The sequence below is a fragment of the Strongylocentrotus purpuratus genome, unplaced genomic scaffold (assembly GCF_000002235.5).
Source record: "Strongylocentrotus purpuratus isolate Spur 01 unplaced genomic scaffold, Spur_5.0 spur5_contig_870, whole genome shotgun sequence".
In the NCBI taxonomy this organism is placed as follows: Eukaryota; Metazoa; Echinodermata; class Echinoidea; order Camarodonta; family Strongylocentrotidae; genus Strongylocentrotus; species Strongylocentrotus purpuratus.
This window is the reverse complement of record NW_022145580.1, coordinates 903,369-919,987: the sequence shown is the minus strand read 5'-3', so window position 1 is coordinate 919,987 and position 16,619 is coordinate 903,369. Positions and strand designations below refer to the sequence as shown.

Below are 16,619 nucleotides of genomic sequence, written 5' to 3'. Positions count from 1 at the left end.
TATTTATGCCTCTTCATTAGCTCATTGTTTTTGCTAGACCCTCGAAAGGTATTGTTTATTTGTATACTATATCATAGAGTTCCAAAGACGTGAAGAAATTTAAATAAATGTAAAGGTGAGTTCAGATTTTGTGATTAATCTTGATCCCTTCTGATGTGTGAGTACATGAATGTTCTCAAGGTACTAACCAAGTGTGTACTCATCAAAGTAGTCTGTCCTTAGAATAGGATGTTGAAAGTTGACTCCAGAGAAGACGGTGAGTCCCTGGGTAAGATGAGGGTGAAGGACGGCCAAGAAGATACCTGTTATAGAAAAACAGAACAGACAGAGAGAGGGAGAGAGAGAGAGAGACAGAGAGAGAGACAGAGAGAGAGAGAGAGAGAGGGAGAGAGAGACAGAGAGACAGAGAAGGAGAGAGAGACAGACAGAGAGAGAGAGAGAGAGAGAGAGACAGACAGACAGAGAGAAGGAGAGAGAGACAGACAGAGAGAGAGAGAGAGAGAGAGAGAGAGAAAGTGGGGAGGGGAGAATTGAAGGAGAAATTAATAGATTTAGAGAAAGAGAGAGAGAGAGATAAAGAGAGAAAGAAAAAGACTGATTTAAACAAAATGCAATATACCATCCATGTTGTTAAACATTGCAAATGTTGACATACTACCTAGGGAAAATGTTTATATTTCCTCTTAATCATCATCAATCCCCTACTAACACAATCCATTAATTCCTGTAAGCCCACCATCTAAAGTTGCAAAATAAAAGGTAAATGGCAATAAAAGGTAAATGGCAACAAAACTACTTTCACGTGAAGGTTTTCAGGTTACTCCACTCTACAGAATAGAGCAGCAGCCCCGATACTACAATAGTCACAAAGCAGGAAAGTAGAGAGCCTGGTCCAAACAATAAACATAGAGAATAGAATGAGCTAGGCTTGGGTAAATCCTATGGATAAGCCCTTGGATAGTCCAAACTTTATGAATGAGATGAACAGAGTCTGGTAAACACGATCACTTCAACGTAAACAGCTATAACAAGTAGAGGCATACACCCTAAGAGATTCATTGAGACCTGGTCCTGTTTCGTTTAGCTGATCTGGAAGATTTAGATTTAGAAGATCTGTTGTGTATAACTTGCCAGGATGCTACGCAGCTTTTTGAGGATTCAGAACATCAGAAAGTGCACAAGGACATAAAAATTGTGATGAGCTGCCCCTTTATGGAATAAGAACATCTTTTTTTTTGGTGCTGCACATGTGTGGAAGGAAAACAACTGTTTTTGCTGTGCTAAAATTTGTGGAATGGAAACAAATATTGTAGCTGCACTTCACTTTTGTGAAATGAAGGTGATTGTTTGCACACAAGGACTTTACTTGCTTCATGAGAACTCTGGTTGGTAAATTAGCGAATACTTTCTAGTGCAGGGATTCACTGAGATTCAGGAATTACTAAAGGCGCCCGTCAATGTGCATCAGGCAAAGTTCTGTAGAATTCAACCCCTTTGAATGTGAGACTTTTGAGACGCCATGGTAAAAACATATAACATCATTAAAAAAAACATGGCCTTGACAGCAATATTTGTGGTTTCCTTTTGATAAATTTTACCTTTAAAATGGAGTGGGCGGGTCCAGTGGCATATTTTGATAGGGGTCACTTGGAGTTTCAATAAGATGAGATTTATTTAGGTTGTTGATAGCTAGCTTACCACATCATTATTGGTATTCAATATCTTCATTGAAGCAAAGTGCCTCTCAAATACAAGCGATTTCTAAAAGAATACATTTTGGAACTTTATCCGTAAACATTTTTTGTTATTGTACACATGTGTGGGAACATAATACCCAGGCATAATACTTAACTTTGCATACCTAGGATCTTCTGACATATTGTGGCTAAGTACAAATGGATTGTGAGTGACAGGACAGGTCAATGTGCTTTTTAACATCCGTGTTATATAAATAGCATAATAATACATAATAAACGGGAATGAAGGAAATTTGGGTCTAGTTAGTTCGTCTTGAATATCCCAATCAATGTATGTATATGAATGCACCATTAGCACATGTTTGAAGTAAGTAATAGGATACTTTAAACGCTGTTATTTTTTCGAGTGATTAATTTTTCATGCTGAGCGACCCTAAAACATTTTTCGCTGGTTCTTATATTCGAATTGCACGCAATTCATTTTTCTAAACACGCTCAAGAAGTCATGCTTATATTTTCGCCAGTTCTAAAATTCACACTTGCCGAATCTTAGCGCGAAATCCGTGAAAATGAATTTACCGCAAATATTTCTACTTTTACAGTACTCTTGATCAAACTAATTAGAAGTTAACGTACAATTTATACTTTATTAAAATGTCAATGACTCCAATGGAATTTAACATGTCTTTGTGACACGTTGACTATGCTTTTAACAGCTGAAAACACGGGTCATCATCATATCAACAAAGTCTGTATGGATTCACACAAGAATAGGCCTAGCTCGATCAGGCAAAGGTGAAGCTCCACTTCCTGCAACGATCTTTGACTCTTATTTCCTGAGACCTTGAGACCCATTGTCAATGATAAATGGACTCTTTTGAGGATAATGACATTCAACCATTGGAAAAGAAAAGCAAAACATTTTGGATCAGTTTGGGACATACCCGGTATGTGGCATGAGAAACGTATGCTTTTAGAGAGTTTATTTTGATGTGAGCGATCGAGCTAACTATGTATGACAGGTTGGATTATTGAGCAGACACGATCAGCTACAAGCTAAAAGTTGTCTGTTTCGACTGAATGTTTCTAAATTTAGCCGAGCTGGAAGGGATTTATTTTGCAGTGATGATCCAAGGTAGATTGATCATTAATGCGCTTATATTACATCGTGGTGAGTTGAACATAAGTGATAACACTTGGTTTGATTCAATGGGCCTGCAGAGAGTTCCAGACACATTGCAGTCCTGTTTATATGTCTGTTCTATATACACCACATAGAGCTGAAACAGAGAAGTGATCGTCAGGGCCGGAAAAATGGAATCCCTGATACATGCCATGCATCAGAGAATGATAAGTGGATTGTATATCAGTCCTTCTGTTAGGATGTAAAGCAGAGAGTAAGAGAAGTCTGCAAGGAAGACCTACATGGTTTCTTAAAGGACCACTTGTCAGATGAACCTGTACAAAGCAAAGGAACTGATGATACCAATCGTTGACAACCAAGCAGAACAAGCTTCTTTAGGATCACCTGGATACAGTGGATATATAGAGAGCTAGTTCAGTCTTGAACCTTTCTGGATCCATCAACTCAATCTTCACTGGAGACTAAAGTCACTAGACCACTTCATCAACTCCTCTGCACTGTTATTATAGCCATTTATTGATAACTTATTAGTTTATTACTCTAACTAGTTTACTGAAACACTGGTTTGTTGTCGGCTCCAGAACAAAATTACTGTTGGTATCTAGGACCCTTTTTTTTATTTGCTATTTGAAAAGTGAAGTTTCTTTGATTGCAATAGGTCATACTGTAGGCTTTGATATTGGTTGTAACTTATTTTAAACGTCTCAAAATTATCAACTTGGAGTGACAAAAATTTACATTTTAACACTTCTGGCAATCAGCAAATACCGGTAGGCCAATTATAAGCTTGTAGGTCAAAGAAAATAAGAAATATCTTTAAAGTTTGTTGTCCACTTGATGAATGCTCAATAACATTCTTACCTATAATTTTAGCAACTTTCAGCACTCATCGTAATGCACCAATTCTCATGTCACAATTGAACGATGTTCCATAAATAGGATGTTCCCTACCCCTTTGACAACAACACACCAAATTGGCAGCCATCGGGTTTGGATTTGAACCCATACCTGACCTCCACTCACTGAAGAGCCATACTAACTAGAATAAACACCAATCTCTCTCTCTCTCTTCATCTTGTTCCGGACATGTTCTGCTATCTGTCATGTTATTACACTAGAAACGCACTCGCACAGGGATAATTCTCTGAGGTATATGGTAACAAACCTTTGGTTACTTTGGTTTTGAATCTTCCAATCTTTACAAAGTAGGATTGTAGCTTTGGTAGGAACAGGGTATGAATGAGCATGGTGTTGGTGTATTGTGTATACAGCTATGATTTCTAACAGTTTTAAACTAGGTGTGAGCATATACACATATGGAGAGAGAATGAAACTGTTAAATTAAGTGGATCAAGTAGACTGCATTGATATTGGTTCATCAATCTACTTCATCTAATTGAAAAAAATCAGTACACTTCTTGCGGTGCCTAGTAACAAAAATCGAGGAAAGGATTGACCAATATTTCATCTCTGTGAGAATAATGCTGGACTTTGCACATGGGTACTTCAATGCGTAGTATTTGGACATCACTTCAGTACTTTTTCACCGAGCAGAGGGAATATTTGGATCCTAGTGACCACCAACAAGACAGCTTTGGAATGTTTCTTTTGTGCCGCTCTGAACAAATAGCTTAAGAAAAAGTGACCACTTACAAAAGGACTTCTGTTTCACTGGACATCTTCAAGCGCTTGTACAACTTTTGGATCTTGTATTTTCCTGCTACTACTGGACAAGTTCCAGTAGTACTTTACTAAGGAACAGAGAGTGGATAAAGAACTCAGGATGCACTTGGAATCCAAGCACCTCAATACAAATTTGGATATTTACCACAGAAAGTTTTGCTAGCTGGGCAACTCTCAACTATTTCACTGCTTCTAAAGGGGATCAAACTTCATACATAATTACTATTTTTAAAAAAGGTAGCACAATCAGAACAAGTTTATCAATGGAAATTTAAATATTGCTTTGTTAAGTTCTTGTCCTAGAGAGAATTTTTTAACCAATATATAATGATTGAACTTAAATGAATAAAACATTAACAACTTGAAACAAATTGAAAGAAAATCATATTTATCTCAGAGTTGTTTTGCAAAACAGTTTAAACTTAAATATTAATGTTCTTATATGTTCAGGATAATTTCTACAGCATATATCACAGACATGGGAAATCTTTGAGGCGAGTTCCTCCTAGCAACTATTTCCTAGATAGAATTTAACCTTGCTATTTTGTCATCAAATGCAGAGCAACCTTAAGATTTACATCAGCTCAACTTCTACAAGTACGATTCAGGATTTCTCTTAGATCAGCAATTTGAACCTCATGACGTGATCCTTTGAGAAGCATCTTTTGCTTTGTTTCAAAGCTAACCTTGAGTATCATTTTGCATGTGAATGCCTAAGTTGTAGGACTCATAGATGGATATTCACGACCTCAGATATGGATTCATACTGCAAGATCTCAACTATGAACAAATAATCAGACTCTTTGATACTACTGTTGGAATAGTCAATAAGCTTTTAATCTCATCTATGGAGCCAATGAAAGAGGGCTTTAAATTTTGATGATTTCAAATGGTATCTTTTATCTCGTGAAATTAAATGCATCATCATGGAATCCTAAAAGAAATGACCAAATGGGAGATATTGGAAACTATATTCATCAGAATCTACTATGTAATATTATACGGAGAGTTCACTACATACCACTAGTTAGCTACCACTGGCTGCCACTGGCTACCACCTGTTAAATTCTACCACATAGTGTATGAGAATCTACACTCATAATTGAAATCGTCATCTTCTATACACAAACACATACACACGGATCAGCATGCATACTGGTGGAATATGAAGTTCAACCAACGCTACTTGTAAATACTCCACGGGAGATTGAGCACACATGCAAGCCTATATAATTGGTATGCATGAGTAACTCCACTAGCACCTATGAATGGCAACGATTTATGATTATGACTTCATATTAACTCCCAGCTATATGACCCGGGGAGGGAGAACCGAACCCAATTTAGAACTTAAAATTCCTATCATGGGTTCTTGGCATATACATCTCTTGGCATAATTTGGTTGTCAATTTCTCAAGCAATTTAGGGAAGTTGTGAGTCATAGATATCACAACTGGTTTCTGGGTTTTAGGTGGAAAAGGGAAGAGCTGGAGAAATGAATTTAGGAGTGATAATCGCTGAATCATACTCATAGAATCCCAGGATCAAAACATTCTTGAAGGGAGATTAATCCCTGGGATCTAAGGATTATCAACCACGGAACTTTCAGATTATGTGATGGGACGTAGTACCTCTCTGCCATTATTATACTGGTGATATCCAGGGTGAAACATGTCTTTATTTGGACCAGTTTAATGGAGCTTTATTGGGGTCATTCTTCAGGAGAACAACTTGAAAGAGCAGCGTTGGATAGCTATAGGAATACCTGGAATCTACACATTTGAAATATACCAAGAAACTTAGGATCTTGACCTTCTAAGAGATATCACTTGTGGTCAACATTTGGTGGTGAATCTTCTCTTCACATCATCAAGGAAACAAACTTCATGGATGAATAACTATGGATTAACAGCAATTTTTACTTTTAGCAAACACATATTCTGGCTGGTTAACTACTAGTAGCAGAGGTGTACATGTGTGCAACAACATTATATGTGACAAAGGTAGAATGTTGCATTTAGATAATACAACATATAATATAAAATAAATTACTAATTTGATTGAAGTTGGAGTATACACATGCAGGTAATTTGTGATCATTTTGGGCATATATCCATGTGATAGCATATAATTCCAAATGTTCGAGGAATATGGACCAAAATGACTCTGCAGGAGATGTGTATAGATCAATAGAAGGTAAAGGGAAGGAGGAGAATCCCATCAATATGCCTGCAGTTGACTTTACCAAATAATGCAGTAGATAGATACCAAAGATAGAAGATAAAGATATCCACATGTTTGTCACAGTATTCATGGTGCTTCTTTGAAGTATATTAATCATTTGAGGAAAAGTAACAAAATGTTGCAAAGCTAGAATTATCCAATTTCATTTTGAAAAGAAATATGACCTTGTATCAATAATTTGGCAGAATAATCTAATGAGTCAAATTCCACAGATAATACAGGATGTTTGTTTCGATCTGACAAACATATCCATAAAATAGTCATATTTTATGATTATATTTTTGGATTAAAAATGATGGCTAATTATAGAAATGAGTCATTCTAATGCATGTTTGATATTTACTTTATACAGGATTACATCAGCATTAAAGTGATTAATCATTAAGAATGAGAATTTAATTCATTTAATTCAAACGATGACTTGTCTTGAAACAGACAACTACATGAGTTTGTTTTCTTTGTCCCACCTGTTCCCAAACATTCCCTCTTAATTCATGTCTCTCGTTGATTCCCTGATCATGACGCATCACTAATCCTGCAAATCTTAGTGTAAAGAAAATGTTCTTTGTGAGGCTCTGAAATTTAATGAGTCAAAATAATCAGTCATGTCTTGTTGATAAATGAACTTGTCATGTTCCTAATTATCTCCCCCTGATACATTGCAGGGTAAAACTAATGTTTTAATTGGTTTCAGAATGTCTTTGAGAAAGCGATTGTACCCTTGTGGTGGTGATATGTGAACAAAGCTCATTTGGAAGTCATGGTCATATGCTCAAAACAGAAAGCATGAATAAGACATTTTAAAATATGAGTATGGCAGTATGAGTAATGTAAGTTAGACATAAGTTTGCACAGTTGTTACCAGGGCAATTCTTCATGGTGAGGAACAAAATAAGGTATAATCACAATTGTTATAACAACTAAGAGCTTAGAAAGTCATTTAGAGCATATTGATATCAAAAGTAACTTTATAAATATATTATCAAGAAAACTTTGTTTTCCTTCACTTTTGCGATTTAAAGAAAAAGGGTGTTAATATAGCTAAAAAATATCTTGGAATACAGAGAATGATCTTCAAGCTTGCAGAAAACATCTGATGTCTCAATTATCATTTTGGTTTCATGTTTTAGAACACCTTTGGAATGCCACTTAGCGAACAGAACAGGATTCATATTCTTGCTTTTATACTTGGAACTGGAAACTTTAATATCATAGATTTGATAGAGAACTTGAATTCTTGGATCAAATGTCAAATCAGATAGCATTCCGACTCGGAAAACTTCCAAATAGAAATAATTCTGTGGTTGAATGCCAAACAAATCCTTCAAAGATGGTGTAAAGTGCTGTTGCAGAGAGACTTTAATTTTAAACTACTTACTTGCTCGTTAATCCTGACCAACGATGATGGATTTATATTTTTGGAATAGCAAACCAAGGGATTAGAAAAGTTGACTACATGTACCTTGAGTGTGTTTCAATGACTATCAAAACATTGACCTGATTACATAACTGTGGATGAGCAATGAACCTGAATAGATAGACACCATGTGGTACTTTGATTGAAGCACAGGATCTGATCTATGAGAATAGATACACAGAACAGGATATATACTAACGGTGAATCAGCAAAAATGGCCTTTCTTAAACTACGAGAAAGGTTCGAGAAAAGGTAAGTTTACACACAATTATTTATAACTTGTTTTTGATCAATAATATATCTTTTTCCCTTGGTAATCTTACTTGCAGTCTTGGACAGTGAGCAAACTACAATATTATTCCTGGCTTTAAAAAAAGAGTAATTAAGATTTCCCCCTCTCTTTCTCTCATTTTCCTACTTATTTCACCGTGTTTCTACATATTTGGATAGGCCTACTCTCTGCAGCTGCGGTTACTATTCAATTTTAGTATATTTGTGTTATAATAGTACAAAATATTCATGTCACACACATGTTATAAACACTGCTTTGAAAAAGTATATACCAAAGATGCAATGCCTTATCCTTTCCCTCTTCTGACAAAGAAGTTTTATTTAATTAAGAATTATTGTGCAGAAATTACAAAATATGGAGTATAATACCTACAATAGATCTGTATGAGTGGTTTTTTGTTTACTTGTGTAGGTATGCATTCATTTGTAAAACCACAATATAACTCAACCTCCTTCTTTTCAAAAGCAAACAATTTGTAGTATTTGATCCCATGTATAGTACATGTACATATATATATATATTCAGCTAATAAACACAATAGAAGTGATATATATATATATATATATATAAATAATAATTCCCTTGTATTATGTGGTTAAGATACCTTATGACTAATAGAACAAAAGCTTTATTAGATCTGCAGCATTGTAACTTTGATATCATACAGAGTATAAAGGGAAATACACGCTCTAGTTGCTTTACAAACTGAATATTTTGTCTAGTAAATCAAATTGTAGTCCTTTTGTCCAATTCAAACTTTACTGGTGTCTAGTTTTGTTGAAAATGTGTTCCTAACTGCATAACTCTTCAATGAATGCATACATGGAGGCATTAAGGTGAATTTATAGCCTTTATTAACAGATGGTACTGACTATGATGAACTTCATTAAATTAAGACAAATCGTTTAATTTCTTAGTCCTCACACATGATGAGTCAGGTGAATGCCATAATGTACGATGCATACCAGGGGATGTTTCACAAAGATCTTAAGTTTAACTTATCTCTAAGTTGGACTTGACATATATTGAATTGTTTTAATTTCTTTGATTCTTATCAATTTTAATTCTTTTTCTAAGCCCTGAAATAAAGATATACTTCAATACAGTTTTCCTAAGATCATACCCCTTTTTGTTGCGTAATAGTATCATTTTATATATTGACCAAAGTGCAATGGAAATTATGTGATCTGTTGAGTTTTCTTCACCTTCTTTGATAAGAAGATCTGCTGTAATTTTTTATTTCTGTATCAAACACTTTTTCTTTTGACCAGCATAAATAAATATGATTTGAAGGAATCATCACATTTACATAAAATAAAAGCATGAACAATGTCTTCACTTGCTTCACATGTTTTACACATATCATCAGGTGCAAGTTTCCACTTCAAAAGATTCTTTCTCACTGGTAGAATGTTATATGAAATCTTAAAGTGAAATTCTTTCAGCTTATTATCATTAATGTTAATTAGATTTCTTTTAAAACAATTTGGCCAGTTGATTTCTTTATCTAAAAACTTTTCCCAAAGTAGACGACATGTAGCAACCCCATCATCTTACCATAGCATGTCATAGTATTGTTTACCTGTTAACTCATAGTTTTCTACTTCTATTTTAGAACTCTTTGAATTTGTAAATTGGTTCTTTTCAATGGAGACTTATTTCATTTGGTAAACAACAGCTTTGAAATCACTTTTTATAGTTTTTCAAGGTCAAACAATACATTGCTTTTCACCTGCTTTAAAGGGACTATGTCCCATTTGCAGGCCAAAAAAATGAAAAAGTTAAATTCCAACTGCATTTGAAAGATAATACTAATTTAGAACTTCCCTAAAAAAGGTGGGGCTTGAAAATGTCTTCAAGTGGGAAAATAACGACTATTAGTTGTCAAATCGACTTTAGGGCTATAGAGCCCAAAAGTAATAGTCTTGATTTTCAGACAATTGTATCGAATGGTCATACGTTTTATGCTGCGCAAAGATTCAATCAGTTTAATCTTGGCCATCACAAAAAGTGGGTTATTGATGTAGACAAATGCTCATGTACCCTTTACAACTCTTTTCATGTATGTTATTACCAAAGAAGAAAAAAAAGCCAGTCAGTCACTCAATAGTGTCTGACAGTGAAGTCTAGCAAGTAAACGGTTTTCCTTGCATAATTTGAATAAGAGGACACTGCTAACGTTTAAATTTCACAGATAGGACATACATGACATATTCATAATTCCTGCAAAGTTCTACATCATTTGAGGTTGGCTGCAAAAGGGACATAGTACCTTGAATTCATACCTAATTTGAGCACTACTTCTAAAGGTACCGTTTCTAAAAATGTCGTTTACATACACAATGCCACTTTGAAACCAGTTCATAAAGAACACCAATTTCTTTCAGAAAATAACATTTTGATTAAACCATAATATTTCTATATTCCCCTTTAATTTAAACCATGTTAGTAAGATTTCACGATAAAAAATTGGCAATTTTGATACACAATAATGTAAAATTCTTTCATCAAAATCACAGGTTTATACTAGATAGAGCCCACCTATCTGGTCAAACCAGAAATTAGCCATTCTTTTCCAGTGTGTCTGAATCATCAGTAATTCGATAACCAACCAATCTGAAACTCTAACTCTACTTCTTATATACCAGCACCTTTGCATTCTATTTTTTATTGCTTTTCGAGCTGCTCTTTAAGTTGGACTTAACAATTATGGAAAGCTGTTAGCATCTTTGAAAATATTTGTATAAGTGATTTTAAACGGCATAAAATATTGATTCAAATCATTCATATTTACTATTATCAAGGAGATTTCTTGTTCTTGATGTAGAATTTTTATGAAAAGTCTAAAATACTTGAATTTCTATTTTTGAATATATTTCATTTTAATGCTACAAATAGCTCTGCACAATTTTTAAGTCCAACTTAGATTTAAGTTCTACACTTAGGATCTTTGTTAAACACCCCCTGGTTAATACAGAAAAGAAAGTCAGAGATAGAATGTTGACCAAGTGTTCTCTGATTCATTGACTGCCCTTCAGAAAGGAACCTTGGGTCATTGGGAGCACTTTCTCCACATCTAAGGTAGAAATAAAGAATCATCCCAAACCTATATATACAACCAGGGGGGTGTTTCACAAAGATCCTAAGTCAAACTTAACTCTAAGTTGGACTTGAAAATTATGCAGAGCCAGTTGTAGCCTTAAAATAAATATATTCAAAAGCAAAAATTTAAGTATTTTACACTCTTCATAAGTTCCACATCAAGGACACGAAATCTCCTTGATAATAGAAAATAAGAATGATTTGAATCAACAATTTTTTGCCTTTTAAAATATCTTTTTACAAAATATTTTCATAGATGCAAACGGCTTTCCATAGTTGTTAAGTCCAACTTTGAGATAAGTTCAACTTAGGATCTTTGTGAAACACCCCCTAGAGATTAAACAACCCATCTCCTAAATGAGAGGAGACCGGTGAACAAAGAAGACTTGTGACATCACTATACCATCAACACTTTGAGAAATGGATTGTGGGTGATTCATTGATAGGTGTAATCAGGGACCAATCTCATCCAATTATCAGGAGAGCTTCAACAATCGTGAGTGAGTTCTGAGATCAATTTCAGCCCAATTTGATGTTCAATGAAGAAGATCTACACCATAGACAACAATGAGCCTATATGAAGGGGGTAGTCATCAAGTTGAATTAGTCGTCAGTATTGCATTTTCCAATTCCTTTGTTCAAAAACATACTGGCAGCCAACAACCTTTCCATCCCAGGCCCTGAAACAAGATTTTATCAAAAATTGGCTCTCTCCACCCATGTGGTTCGTGATGGGTAAGATTTCCTTAAATGATTGGGGCACACACACATATATATATATATATATACAGTAAAGGCTGGAACCTGGCATGCATGATAACACTAGTTTTGTAAACTTTCAGTCATACTTTTGTCAATATTTGGTATTCAAGGTATAGTATAGTGGTTCATTTACTTGACTCTCAATCCAAGTGTTGTGGATTTATAAATCCTAGTCTGGCACTATTGTCCTTTAACAAGATTTTAATACACATTTGCTAATCTCTACTGAGGATTAAACAGGTAAATCATATGGTAGAGTGCTACATATTTAGCCACTCAGCTACAGATAGGGATATATTTTTGGAGTGCCAGCAGCATCACTGTGGATATTAGCGGTATGTCAAAAGCCACCATTATTATTATTATTATTATTATTATTACATTTAACCGGTGTGTACGAGGGAAGCAGGACACAATCAGAGCAACATTGTGTATGTATGGGAGGGGATGTTTAGTAGAAATCGCATTAAGAAATCTCTTGACTTAATTGTGTCTTAGATCTATATCAGAGTTTGAAAAAGTGATTATTTCATAACTCCAAATGTAGCATGAGTCATAGCAGACAATATGTCTGTCTCGATCGACTGTGAATCTCAGTCATTAGGGAAATGATGATCTACGTAATAGCAATGACTTAATAAACTAGAGATAACGCCCGCCGTCATGACATCCGTTTATCAACCGGGTTGATGACATTTCGCATCATCTCAAGTCATCTCAACGTCATCAAATCTTCTATCATTTCTTAAAACAGTACTGACGTAGCTGCTTTCATTAAAAAAAATAAAGTTAATCTTGTTTTAAAGACATACTCTCTGCTTTTTCTTTTTGCATTGCGTCAGAGTTTGCATACGTTAGACTTCATAAAATTACTAAGGAATTAAGTACAGATGTTGAGTGTAATGACAAAATGTTGGATCAGCTGCAATGAAATTCAGTGTCCCATCGAAAAGTGGTTGCAAGAAACTTTGGAAGCTTTCAAATTTGGAAGTATGATGATGGTTTTTCCTAACAGGCAGTTCTATTGAAGTCGGTAGAGGGTATGTGCATTATAAAGGCCTGTTGGTCCTAAAAGTGAAGTCCATTGAGCAGACATAATATAGTTGTAGCTAAAGTACCATCTCAAAATGATAGAATCAGTTTCTAGAAAGTCACCAATAATCCATTCCAGTTCTGTCAGATATGGAAGGGCCTTTGAATAAACCGAGTCACCGTGAGCCCCATTCTGACGAGAAAAATGTACTGTATAGTTAAACAGATATTTTAGAGCAATATAATTAGTAATTAATCTCTCCTCATCTATAGTGTACAAACCAAAAAACAGAGAGAGCTGGAGGTTTGTGCATCATTTCCAACAAAATCTTAATACTCGTCTATCATTCGTATGAAAATCATATAAAAAGAAAACCATACATCTGGGCAGGGATAATTGTGAGTGCACACTGATGTGATTGACCAGGTACATTATTGTATACTCAATGAATGCTCATGATACTCACAATGCAGTAAGTAAAAGATGAACTATCAACAATTACATTGTACTTTTCTTTAGGAGATTCCTGGATGTGATATTCTCATATTCTCCTCTATTGCTATAAGACAATTTTTATGCAATAGTCTATAATCAACTAAATTATTCCTACCCTTACTAAGTTTTCTAATTTTTAAAATTGGTCCCCATTTGTGTTTCTTGAGAATGCAACATATTAAAGTTTACATCTAAAGGTATTCAACAAAGGCCCTAATTCAACTGGCCTACCTTTATTTTTATGACTTTTGTAACACAAAAAACATCGAATTTACAAGGGGTATGAATATTTTAGTTGTTATAACTGTATATTTTCTGTAGTGTGAATGGCGTGTATGATTGCCTGTCATATCATTCATCTCATCTTTCCTAAGAATCTCACGCCATGAGGAAGAGTAGGTCTTTAAGATGTGGCTTTGACCAATTACCGAAGTACATGCCTCAGACTGTGATCTTTCATACCGCTGAACTTCAAGAGATGGGTGTGCTATAAAACCACTGATTTCCTTCATCAATTAAGGGATTTACAAGGTCCATGCTCACAGCATACCCTCACACGCATGCATACAGTAGCTGTTCATCCCTGTAAGCTGCACAGTTGCGTTATCTTATATCTTTTATAAATTACTGCTTTAATGTGTTATATTAAGAAGCTATTACGGTAAGAAGTATCAAGTAATGGATAATGGGATTTAATGCACCAACAAAAAAGAAAAAGAAAAAAAACTTAGAGAGTGATCTGGCTGTGAAATGTATTATCCTTTAACAAAAGATGGGAAACTGTCCCTAATAGTAAGCTTTAACTTGGAGAAAGAATACTATAAACAAGCAATCAATTGATCAATTCAACTAGTGAGAGTTTGATAAATTGATACAAAGAATCAATTTATGAAAATTTGTATCTGCAGAAGGTCTAGATTACATAGGGGAATTCACACTGGAAAATTGACCAGCTCACTATTTTACTCTTTAAATTTTTTTTATAATTGTTGACGCTAAATCTTTTAATAATTTCATTTTTAGAACAGGATATATTACCCATTATATTTATCAAACACAGGCTCAATGATATCTAAGTTTCAAAAGAATGTTCATATAGTTTATTCATCCGCTTGAACTCTCAATAACCTATTTCTTTCATTATTTGATAACTTTCATTTTTTACACAATTTCACATCAAGATTAAGTATCTCTTTAAGTGATACTCTACAGCATGACTTTCAAGTACTACCCTAAAAATACTATTTAATGACTTTGCATATTCTCTGTTGTGAGAGTCTGCAAACAAGTGCATAGCAAAAATGAATATTATCTATGTGCAACACAAAACTAAGGAGATCAGTTGATTTTAAATCCTTTTAATTGGACATAATCTTGAATTTGAATTTCAGATGGATCTCTTGACCCACCCCGCCTCTCTCTCTCTCTCCTCTCTCTCTCTCCAGCAATCTAAGACCCTAGATTTGTTGGACCATGTCCAAGAAGTTTCTAGCTGAGCCTGAGAGGAAGAGAAACACTGGGGAGTTAAGCATTCTAGCCTGATTCAGGATATTACTGCCACGTGTTTGTTGGGAAGAGATTGCTCGGTGCTTCTACTCGCGTCATAGCACCCAAATGCCCCCTCCCCTCCCCTCCCCTTCTTAACAGAATAACTCCTTTTATCATGTGTAGGAATAAAAGTTTAAGGAATATGACAGGAATTGTATTCAATTACAGAAGATGAAGATAACAGAATTAATGACTTGTACGCATTAACTGAATTCTCCTAACCTTTTTATAACCTTTCCACCTTGTTTCCTTTTGTAATTTCACTCATCATGCTTGACTGTGAGGTGAAGTTTATTTTGTTCTTCTATATCCCCTCCAAATTACAAACCTTCTCTTAATCACTTCATTATTACTTTGTGTCAAACCCTTATTTTCATAAATTTGGGTTGTGCATTCCTAGTCTATCCACTGCCCACAGTGATATATTTTCAACTCTCATCTATTTCACGGTAGACTAGTCATTTCCCTCCTTAACAAATATTCATTTCTCCTTCTTCCTCCGTCCTTCCATATACGTCTCTTCTCCCCCATTCCTTGTATCCCTCTATCAACTCATGACCCATTATATCACCCCCATGGTACCATGACACGCCCCCTCCCTACCCCACCACACAATCATCATGACTACAGCAATGCGCAGGATCAACTGCCCAATCATTCACGTGCCGTCACCTCTTCAATAAGATATCAATTCTCTGGTATAGGGGGCACCTGTAGATCATGAGCTACGAGTCTGCAGCTTCACTAAGTCAATGCCCTATTGAGATCAGCTACGTCTGAAGGAGTATCTAGTACAAACTGATCTTGATTGTGTCAATATTGTCTGAGATATTTTCATCCTTTATCCAATAAATCTTGTTTTGTAAAATAGAAAAGGTAATACCGTAGGAAACATTCTCTGCTTGCAACACCCCATGTTACCATCTATCACATTTTTACATTTTTAGATTTTTTTCACCAAATGCGTGATATCAGCAGGAACTCATGAAATGTTGCAGACTCAGATTACTAAGAGCTTACTTGGCAGGAACAAACCTTGGCCTCATTGACAGTTAAACGTACAATGCACTTTCCTCCCTCAACTTGGCAACTCGTGACTTCACTACAGTAGATGACATTCTTGACTTTTTACAAGCTTATCCGCACGTCTCTGCTTCTTCTCTGACCGCAGTACAAGTTCACCAATCACGGCCACTTCCAGG

The 16,619-nt window shown here is 35.2% G+C and overlaps 1 protein-coding gene across 2 annotated transcripts in view; it reads right to left on the bottom strand.

Annotated features, from left to right (window-relative positions):
• Positions 1 to 16,619, bottom strand: part of LOC590251 (epsilon-sarcoglycan) — a 79,069-nt gene that overhangs the window by 54,668 nt on the left and 7,782 nt on the right. For both annotated transcript variants that reach the window (XM_030976581.1, XM_030976588.1), the window contains exon 2: positions 189 to 302. In XM_030976581.1, coding sequence (XP_030832441.1) covers positions 189 to 302 — 114 coding nt within the window. The remainder of the gene's footprint in view (positions 1 to 188; positions 303 to 16,619) is intronic.